The sequence below is a fragment of the Antedon mediterranea genome, chromosome 2, assembly GCF_964355755.1.
Source record: "Antedon mediterranea chromosome 2, ecAntMedi1.1, whole genome shotgun sequence".
NCBI lineage: Eukaryota > Metazoa > Echinodermata > Crinoidea > Comatulida > Antedonidae > Antedon > Antedon mediterranea.
In genome coordinates, this window is record NC_092671.1 from 40,095,831 (window position 1) to 40,107,016 (window position 11,186).

Consider the following 11,186-nt stretch of genomic DNA (forward strand, 5'->3'; position numbering starts at 1 on the left):
AATTAATTAGAAAAAAAATCCACAGAGCTGCAGCTATGAGGTCACACAGAGGTCATATAAACAGCGCCACCTTTTACCGAAACACGTCGACGATATCGACGTGGAATTACCGTGGAATTACATTTTATAAAGGCTGGAAAACGTGTAGCCGGCTCTGTGTAGAAAATAAATTAAATATATTATACTACTATGTAAGTTTTGTAATGTTTTTACTTTCCATTATTCTCATAAACGAACGAAAATTTAGCTAGCTAGCCTAGGCCTAGGCCTACATTGTGTCTGGTCAGTACAGTGAGGGAGAAAAGGGTCGGCGCGATGGATGATGATGGACACACACAGACTCAGTCAGTACAGACAGGAGAGAGGAGAGTCTAGTCCGAGAGTGGTCTCACTATAATAGTATTCAGTAGGCCTAGCTAGTCACAATTCCACACCAACCAACCAGGCATAACTGATTAAAATATGCATGTGTGAGAATATCCAATTGGTAGTTAGGTACAGTTTAAAGTAGTAATTACATTTTGAGGATTAACGTTACACTCAGTCTCAGTGAGTGAGTACAGTAATAATAAAATAAACTTAAATGTTGCTCTTTTATATACTGTATAGCTTTGAAAATAGCAACCAAGATGTCTACTGCTTCAGAGCTAGCATGTTACACACTTATCCAGATGCCCAGCGAGGCAGAACCACCTAATGAGTTACAGTTTAAAAATGACATTGGTAAATACATTTCCTTTAACATTAATTTAGCTACAGTGGGCTTAAAAAAAGTAATTAATAACAGCTCCAAACAATTTGATATTTCATTTACATTTATTCAGCAATATATATTTACATTGTTATAAAGTTAGAAAAGTTATTGTCTGTAGTAGTCGTAAGACCATTTGAAAACAAAGATTGATTGTTTTTAATTTATTTTATTATTACAGAAAAAGGAGACACAAAAACTAAAATCAAGGCTTTAAAACAACTCATCTACATGATGTTGAATGGAGAGAAAATGCCAGGATTGCTGATGTATGTGATACGGTTTTTGCTGCCAATGCCAGATCACACAATTAAGAAACTACTGTTAGTGTTCTGGGAGATTGTTCCAAAGACACAAGCAGATGGCAAACTACTGAATGAGATGATTCTAGTTTGCGATGCCTATCGTAGGGTATGGGGACACTTTATCAATTCACCATCTTAACATCTGTCTACACTATCAAACTATATGTGACAAAAAAAATGTAATATGCCCATATATGATGTCATATCACTACCATATTTGGGCACATCACACTTTTTGTCAAACTAGTTTGATAGTGTGGACAAAGCTTTTCAGTTAGTAAAAAACCTTAATACCAAGTAGCTATAATATTGTATTGCAAACATACTATATAATGTAAAGAAGCTTTATTTTTTTTTAATAGGATCTGCAACATCCAAATGAGTTCATTCGTGGATCAACATTGCGATTTCTTTGTAAGTTAAAAGAACCTGAGCTGTTAGAACCTCTGATGCCTGCCATCACTGAGTGTCTAGAACATCGCCACAGTTATGTCCGCCGTAATGCTGTACTTGCTATCTTCACTATTTACAAGTAAGACAATTCAAAATTACAAACAACTTGTGATATTAAAATTTACGGAAAAAGGAGACCGATAAAATATTAAAAAAGTAATTCTTTTGCAAGAAAAACAATATTTCATTTTAAATTGCATTGATATTTACAGTAAAAATTGTACATTCAATTTTGATTTTTAGAAACTTTGATTTCTTGATTCCTGATGCTCCTGAATTAATACACAACTTTCTTGAGCAGGAGAAGGATGCTTCCTGCAAACGCAATGCATTCATGATGCTTATCCACGTTGATCAGGTAAACATTGTTAAAATACTTTCCTAAGTATGTGTACTAAGTACTAAGTGTGTAATATCTTTAACATGTCTAGTTATGTACGAATGCTTTAAAATTAACTCTGCATTACAGAATGCCTTACAATATACTTTAAAAATGTAAACTCCTTACACAATTACATTTTAATTCATATGTTTCAGGAACGTGCTTTGGATTATCTCAGCACATGTATTGATCAAATTAACAGTTTCAATGACATTCTTCAACTCGTCATTGTTGAGCTTGTTTACAAGGTGAGTATTTTGTCATACAGCTATTTATTTTTTTGTCATACAACTATTTATTATTTTGTCATACAAACAGCTATTGAATACACAATCTTAACTACATTTTGTTTTATGATATGTCATGTTATTAAGAAAGCTAAACATAAAATAATTTGAATATAAATTCAGATGATAAAGTATAACCCAACATTGTTATTTTGAATACCAGGTGTGCCATACAAATCCATCGGAGCGTTCTCGTTTTATACGTTGCATCTACAATCTGCTTCAGTCAACAAGTGCAGCTGTACGCTATGAGGCAGCTGGCACTCTTGTCACGCTCTCTAGTGCTCCAACTGCTGTTAAGGTATGTACATCGCTGCCATGTGTTGTGATAATCTAATCTTATAGTTTACATATAGTATACATGCAAATAATATTAATTTTTTGTTCGATATACACATAACTGCAAATATTTTACTGATAGTGGTTCCTGGGAGAAGATTAATTATACTAAAGCGACCTGCGACGCCACCCCAACATTAAATAAGAAATAATTATATAGAAATGCAAACCATTTTGCATAGTACACCTAACAAATAATTTATTTAAATGATTTTTAACTTTGTTTATTAGGCGGCTGCATCATGCTACATTGATTTGATAATCAAGGAGAGTGATAACAATGTAAAACTGATTGTTCTGGATCGTCTCATCAGCCTTAAAGATGATCCTGTTCACGAGAAAATACTTCAGGTAGCAAATGGTAGAATAAGAAATATGCATTTTTTAATTTAAATAAATGTGGAGAATACCTCCAATCAATATTATTATTCAATCTTTACATCAGATCCATTATTAGACAACATTGTAAGTAATGCCATTTATAAACACTTTTACTGTTTATGGACTTTTTAGATTTACACAAAATTAAATTTGTAATCAATGAATGACAATAATTTTCAACTTTTATACTATTATATTCATTAAAAAAAAAATTTATTTTTAATGTGCAATAAAGATAATAATAATTATTTAATATCCATCCAGTAAAAAATAAATTTACTGTTTTTTTTTGTGCAGGAACTTGTGATGGATATTATGCGAGTATTATCGGCATCTGACCTAGAGGTCAGGAAGAAGACCCTGGATCTTGCCTTGGATCTGGTTTCCTCTAGGAATGTTGAGGAGGTAAAGTAAATCCTCACAGATCCATATTCCCACGTATAGTTAAGTGAATGTACATATTGTACATATAACACAGCTGATGACCTGTAATGGGGGACATGTCCTTTATATGAACTGCATTATTAAATGAGTCCCAGATCTCTTGTGTTAATAACAAATATTGCATTGTTTCCCAAGCACAGTAAATTATACTTTCAAAAAATCTTGGCCTTTATTTTATTACTGGCAGTAATAATGTTATACCATGTGTAACATACATAAAACATGATTTAGTCAATATTGACAACGAACTGAAGTACAGTACTTCAGTTAATTTAACATTTGTTGTAACTTTTTATAGATGGTTCTTGTTCTGAAGAAAGAAGTGACCAAGACTCACAACACAGGAGAACATGAGGACACTGGCAAATACAGACAGGTATGTTGCTACTATTAAACAAATGTTAAATTAGCTAATGTGATGTTAACATAAGCTAATGTGATGTTAACATAAGCTAATGTGATGTTAACATAAGCTAATGTGATGTTAACATAAGCTAATGTGATGTTAACATAAGCTAATGTGATGTTAACATAAGCTCACAATGCAAAACATACTCATAATATGTTGCAAAACTGTTGATATTCAGACGTATGTTGATATATTTATTGTAGTGATGATTCATTCATGTCATTTGCATATAAAATATACATTATGTTTGCTCCGAGATATATAAAAACAGATAAATGAAAATAAACAAAAACAAAGTGCACTTTCGTACTGTGTACTGACAAGCATTCAGTGCCTAAATGGCAGCTTGATAAAAGCTGTTGCAAAAACTATTTATACAGGAGATGATGGACCGATAACGTCTACTGCTACATGGGATGAGTAGAATAAAAATTTAATTAACATCATCAGTGCTTTAAATATGCATTTTAGATATCAACTTGGATTTTTGTTATTTCAGCTTCTTGTGCGTACGTTGCATACATGCAGTATCAAGTTCCCTGACATTGCTGCTCAAGTCATTCCAGTGGTGAGTACAAACCTAATACCTTTGAATTAGCAGAAACAAACAATTATCTATACAGTCAATTTTCCCAATACCGGACACCTCTAGGCGGATTTTCCAGAAATTCTGGTATTCAGAATGTGTTTTTAATGGAAAAATGAATTTGAGACCTTTTGAAAAGTCTGGTTTTCAGAGAGTCTGGTATTGGGAGAGTTGACTGTATAACATAAATTGTACCTCTATCTTTATATTGAATTATTATTATGAATAAATGAGGATTGTAATTTGTTTTTTATTTTTAGTTGATGGAGTTCTTGAGTGACACTAATGAACTCGCCGCTTCAGATGTTCTTGTTTTTGTCCGTGAAGCTATTCAGCGTTTTGAACAACTTAAATCACTTGTTATATCTAAATTACTTGAAGTGTTTCCAACTATTCGCAATGTCAAGTAAGTGGTTAACATAGTGTAATCTAGTCTAGCCAAGCCTAACCTAGTACAGTAGAACCTGTGTTTTACGTACCCTGATTTTACGTTCCCTCGATTTTACGTACGCTTAAAATAACCGATGACGTCATCATTTTCTTACATTGAGGGCGCAATTTAACAACAACAAAGCACACAAAGCCACAATCATAGAATTTCATAGCTGTGTGTGAGGAATTCTGCTGTGTGAGACAAGCTACACACGTGCATTCCCTCTACAGCAGCGACCGTTTTTATTGATAGAAAACAATTATATTTTGCACTTTATTTAAACATCGTACAGCCTGTATATACTGTACTTTTCTAGTTAGGCCTCACATCTTGCTAGGCCTGCTAGCCTGACCTGGCCTGAATAGTCTAGGCAAGGCCTAGGTCTAGCTAGTGACCACCTGCATACTGTACAGAAGTAGGCAAATACGGCTAGCTACGATCTCTACGTATTTGGGGTCAATTTAAGGTCAACCTTGATTTTACGAATCCCTTGTTTTACGTACGCCTTTCGGTCCCGTACCGTACGTAAAATGAAGGTTCTACTGTAATCTAGTATAACAATTACAAGAACCATTAGGCTTTCATATTCAAGTAAGTGACTTACTACTGAAGCTTGGTTCCCACTAGCAACGCAATGCAAGGATGTAACGCAAAGTAAGTGATTTGACCAATCACAAGTGATGGATTATTCAAACAGTGGCTTGTCATTGGTCAACTCGCCTGCGTTGTGCTACATACTTCATACCCTGTATTCTTATTTGCAGAATTCACCGTGCTGCTCTATGGATTCTGGGTGAATACTGTACAACTGTTGAAGACATCCAGAGTGTCATGACCGAGATTCGAAATTCACTCGGCGAAATTCCAATCGTTGATGATGAAATGCGCAAAGCTGCTGGAGAATCTACTGATGGTAAATAGTTGTTTACTATCGGAGAAACTTTTAATACATTTAACAGATTGTGATGGTAGAGAGTTTATGGTTTATTTAAAATAAAATATTTCCATAGAGTGTGCAGTATTGCATTTATCAAATAATTCAAAAATAATCTGTAGGCCTACTCTAACTCTCGTATGGGACTCTGCACTGTATACTGCTCCAACACTATAATAATAATCTGTAGGCCTACTCTAACTCTCGTATGGGACTCTGCACTGTATACTGCTCCAACACTATAATAATAATCTGTAGGCCTACTCTAACTCTCGTATGGGACTCTGCACTGTATACTGCTATAATAATTGTAAGTTTGCATCCGAGAACTAAGCTAATCAGAATGTTCAACACACTCCAACTACTGCATACTCAGTATACTGTAGTAAATATCGTCATATTAACCAAGTAATTTGTTACACTTGTTACAGAAGAGAGTGTTCAGATTTCAAGTGGTAGACGTCTTGTGACAGACATGGGTACATATGCTACCCAGAGTGCACTCAGCTCAGCATCACACAAGTCCTCTGATGACACAAGGTAAAACATACAGGATAAAAACATGGTATATGATGCTTTGTTTTGAGAGTCCAAGAAACAGGATTTCCAGTTTCTTCTAATGTTGTTCATGTAATGTGTAATAAACAACTTTGAAATTCCCAACATATAAATACTGTACCTTTATTATTATTATCAGAATATTGATGATATTGACAGTGATAACATGTTGTTTCTTTTATGCATTTTAATTTAGACCACCAATGAGAGGATTCCTAATGGATGGTGATTTCTTTGTTGGAGCTTGTCTGGCTACTGTTCTCTCTAAGCTTGCATTTAGATATGTTGACTTGGTAGCAAGCGAGAAAAAACAAAATGTAAGAATATCTTTTATTAATTTACGTATATATTAGTTTACCATTATTATTGTCTATTGATTATTGATTTTTTTTCCATCTGATTTATTGACGAAAGTGAAAATATTTGTTATTGGTTTTACATTTATTAACTTTAAATGCTTAATATGACAGAGTGGATATATGTACATTAAAAATAGCTTTTGATATTCTCTCTTTGTTTCACTTTCTAGTCATTTTTAGCGGAGGCTATGTTAATTATGGCTACAACCATCCACCTCGGAAAGTCTGGCCTGGCTAAGAAGGTAACCAGATTATCAATTTATTATTTATTATTATCACTGTCAATTATATTTGTAGCCTGAATGGGCATCATACAACATCAAATGAAGAATTTGTAAAGCTTTTATACATATAGTGGAGCTGTCGCTTGGTGGTTAACATGCTTGCCTTCCAATCCCAAGGTCCAGGGTTCAATCCTGACCTGGTCCAGGGTTCAATCCTGACCTAGTGCCAGGGTTGTAACTCACTACTCTTTTAACTCCCTCCCTAAGCCTCAAATGAGACTTAGTTTATAACCATGATATATAATAGTTTATCCATCCTGTAATTTGTGAGTTTGTGCTCGCTGTTGGATGCGTATGAAATTTAAAGAAAAAAATTATTATATTATTTTATGTTTATTGTTTTAGAATATTACTGATGATGACGTAGACCGTATCTCAATGTGTTTGAAAGTTTTGGCAGAGCGCCACCCATTAATGTCAACAGTATTCCAGAAGGAATGTCGTGCATCCCTAGATGCTATGTTGCTGGCTAAACAGAGGGAGGACTCTGGTTCTAAGAAAGATGTATTTGATAGAAAGTCAGTGAAGATACAACCAGACGACCCCATCAATTTTATGCAGCTTCTAGCTAATACAGAAAGTAGCAGCTCACAGGTAGTTATTGTTTTATTTAATTTAATATAATTTAATTTATATAAATTGAACTTGATTATGGTTTGGGTTGTTGATGCTTTAGTTTTGGACACTTTTTGGACAAGATCAATAAGGTTTATTGCAAATAGCTTGCACAATGCATGATGGGAAGGGTTTTGGACAAGATCAATGTATGTGACAGCCATAATAATTCATCAACTCTGTATGGGGCTATTGGAGTAGAAATACTTGCTTTACAAAAAGTAGCTAACTTGTTTAATTATAATTTTTAGGATCAATTGACCATGAGTTTAACCTTGGCTACTATGGGTGTTTCCACCCGCAAGGAAGCTGCAGACATATCCTCCTCCAAGCTTAGCAAAGTGACCCAATTAACGGGTTTCTCTGATCCTGTATACGGCGAGGCCTACATCAATATTAATCAGTATGACATTGTACTGGATGTGTTAGTGGTTAACCAGACTGCTGACACTCTACAGAACTGCTCTCTAGAGTTAGCCACACTCGGTTTGTACAACTATACTTATTTTTTATTTCTATATAATGTATATTTTACGTCCCTATAATATTTATCTATTTGTACACTATATTTCATACTTTATTTTATATATATTATTCTTTTGTCAAATCAAGTAGGTGAAATTATCCCAGGCCTGGTCTGTTCTAGGCCTGGTCTATCCCAGGCCTAGTCTATCCTATTGTTTACATTTTATCTAAAATTCTTTTCTTTTTACTTCAAATACCTCCATCTAATCTGGATTTTTGTAGGAGGTATGTTTGTATTCTGTGAACATAAATGTTGTTTTATTCTGGTTTAACATCCCCATGACATTATTTACAGATTTTCATGTGTAGCCTAGATACGTTTATTTGTTTACTACTAATATGTCCTTTATATTTGATATTTTAAATTTAAGTAGCTTATTTATGTGTAATGCATTTATAGCTTTCTATGAATAGCAATTCTGATAACACTTCCTTATTAGTTTATTGATCCTGTGATGTAATACAATATTACTGATCATAGTCACAAGATACAGTAGCTTTTGTTAATATTTATCTAATTTATTAATTTAGGACCTTAGTTTTTGATATTTTATTAATAATAATTAATTAATGATTTATTTTTTAGGTGATCTGAAACTGGTAGAGAAGCCCCAGCCAATGACTCTAGGTCCACATGACTTTTGCAACATCAAAGCTAACGTTAAAGTAGCATCCACTGAGAATGGCATCATCTTTGGCAACATAGGTAGGCAAACAGTTACATGGAATTTAAAAGGGGAGAGAACAAGGCCAACTAAAAGCTAAAGCTTAGTCTACATTATCAAACTAGTTTGACAAAAACAAGTGTGATGTGCCCAAATATGGTAGTGATATGACATGTCCATATATGGGCACATCACCTTTTTTTTGCATAAAGTTTGATAGTGTAGACAGAGCTTTATAGTAGCCTGTAGTATAGTACCATGCTATTATATCAGTCACAATTTACTAATACTTCTATACCATTTTATACAGTGTACGATGTGACCGGTGCAGCCAATGATCGTAACGTTGTCGTACTTAATGATATTCACATTGATATTATGGATTACATTGTTCCTGCAACATGTACTGATGCAGAGTTCCGCACCATGTGGGCCGAGTTTGAATGGGAAAACAAGGTATGAGTGACCGGATATACCTAATTGACCATTACATATGACTATTTAACTACTCACCAGAGATACCTAATTGACAATTACAGATGACCATTTAACTACTTTCCGATAATTAATCCTCTTTGAAATTTTTACATTTTTACAGGTGACTGTAAACACCAATATCGCTGACCTACCTGGCTACCTGAAGCATGTACTTAAGTGTACCAACATGAGATGCTTAACACCTGAGAAGGTTAGTTTTAGTCATTCAATTAAAATATTCCGTTATCTTTGTTGCATTTATTCATTCATATATACATTTATTCATTAACAGTTTAAGATAATTTAAATTGATTAAGCAGAACAAGAATAGAAATAAATTGTTGATAGGGCCACAAACTAGAAGGCGGAGCATTTTATTTCTTTTGTCTCATGAAAATTTCGGAAAAGCTGAACACATTCCTATTATGAATCTATGATACAATAACATAAAAAAGCAAAGTTTGCAATATGTATCATTAATTCCAATTGGTTATCTTAGGCATTGTCTGGTGATTGTGGATTCATGGCAGCCAATCTGTATGCTCGTTCTATATTTGGTGAAGATGCTCTTGCCAATCTGAGCATTGAGAAGCCTGTGACAGCTGCAGCTGATGCTCCAGTACAAGGTCACATCAGAATCCGTGCTAAGAGTCAGGTAAGTTTTAACTTATGATTGAAAATCTCTTCAGTAAAATACTGGTCCCCAGAGGGCCCAGTTATGATCAGTGGCTGTGTGTGTACTAGTACACCGAGGTAACCCTTACTCATCTCGAAAGATGTACTAGGTTCTTTAAAGTGCACATGGGCCAGATGTGTACACTGGACCTACGGTTTATAGTCCTTATCCGAGAAGACTTGTTCAAAACCATGGATGAACCTTAAACTCTTGCCAAGGTTATGGCTACGTAATTACGGTTTCACTGTCCGCTCAACCACTCACTTGCTGAACATAACACTTCTACTAACTTTTTCTTTTTACAGGGTATGGCTCTAAGCTTGGGGGATAAGATTAACCTTTCTCAGAAGAAGGACAAAGATGGCAAATAAACCATTCAAACAAGAAATTGATTTTGATTACTACCAAACTTATTAGATTTGAATTATTATTAATATCTAATATGAAATAATCTACATTTATTATATATAATATGTTAAAAATTCTACAAATAACAAATTTAGATATACAATTGCTATAGAAATAGTGTACACTGTACCTGGTACTGTAATGGTTATGGGTTGTCTTTACAATGAAATATTTAAACTATTGAATAAAATACTTGATTTCTGTATACTGACACAATAATATTGAAAATAAGCATATAAATGTATTAGATAAGCAGCTACAATTGTCATATATTATAGCAGTATTCTGCAAAGTACTACTGATCTTAAAAATTGCTTTATTTCTTGTGGTATTTACTCATCTGCATTATCATGTTTCTCCCCCGCCCCCTAAAATAGCACATTAAAGCTTTATTATATACCGTCAACTCACTCAATACCGGACACCTTTGGCTGGCCTAATATGTCTGGTTTTCTAGCCTAGTATTCAGAATGTGTTTTTAATGGTAAAAATAATTTGGGATGATTGATATGAACCGCTGCCATTAAAGATGACAATTGTAGTTGATTATATTTCATTTATTGTAATGCTTCTTCCTGTGTGGCTGCTCAAATAATTTCTTGGTTGCACTTCTTACTGTATGCTTAAATATTAAGTTCTGAAACATTGTATATTGAAGTAATGCTAATAAAATCATGACTAGAAAAGTAGAAAGTGTACTGTTGTCAAATATTAAGATCAAACCATGTGATGAGTGGTACCAAATATATTGGGAGAGTAGATATGCAGAGGTGAACAGATGGTAGCCAATCGTCGGTATTGAGTCCGGTCATTTGATTGTTCTTAGTAAATGAAGAATACAACATTTTGTATACAAAATGGAGGAAAATGCAATTTAAAAAGCTGTTGATTTTGCTCGATCTGATAGAATTAAGG

At 34.0% G+C, this 11,186-nt stretch overlaps 1 protein-coding gene across 1 annotated transcript; it reads left to right on the plus strand.

Moving 5' to 3' along the window:
- The first annotated feature begins 65 nt into the window (after positions 1–65).
- Positions 66–11,144, plus strand: LOC140041114 (coatomer subunit beta-like). Its single transcript, XM_072087505.1, has 23 exons — positions 66–191; positions 610–723; positions 933–1,162; positions 1,419–1,588; positions 1,753–1,867; positions 2,047–2,139; positions 2,342–2,479; positions 2,749–2,868; positions 3,196–3,303; positions 3,641–3,718; positions 4,251–4,319; positions 4,598–4,743; positions 5,535–5,683; positions 6,136–6,244; positions 6,459–6,579; positions 6,792–6,863; positions 7,251–7,499; positions 7,772–8,006; positions 8,632–8,751; positions 9,021–9,166; positions 9,309–9,398; positions 9,687–9,842; positions 10,169–11,144. Exons 2-23 carry the CDS (start codon positions 630–632, stop codon positions 10,232–10,234), a joined length of 2,874 nt encoding a protein of 957 aa, XP_071943606.1. The 5' UTR covers positions 66–191; positions 610–629; the 3' UTR covers positions 10,235–11,144.
- The last annotated feature ends 42 nt before the right edge of the window (positions 11,145–11,186 follow it).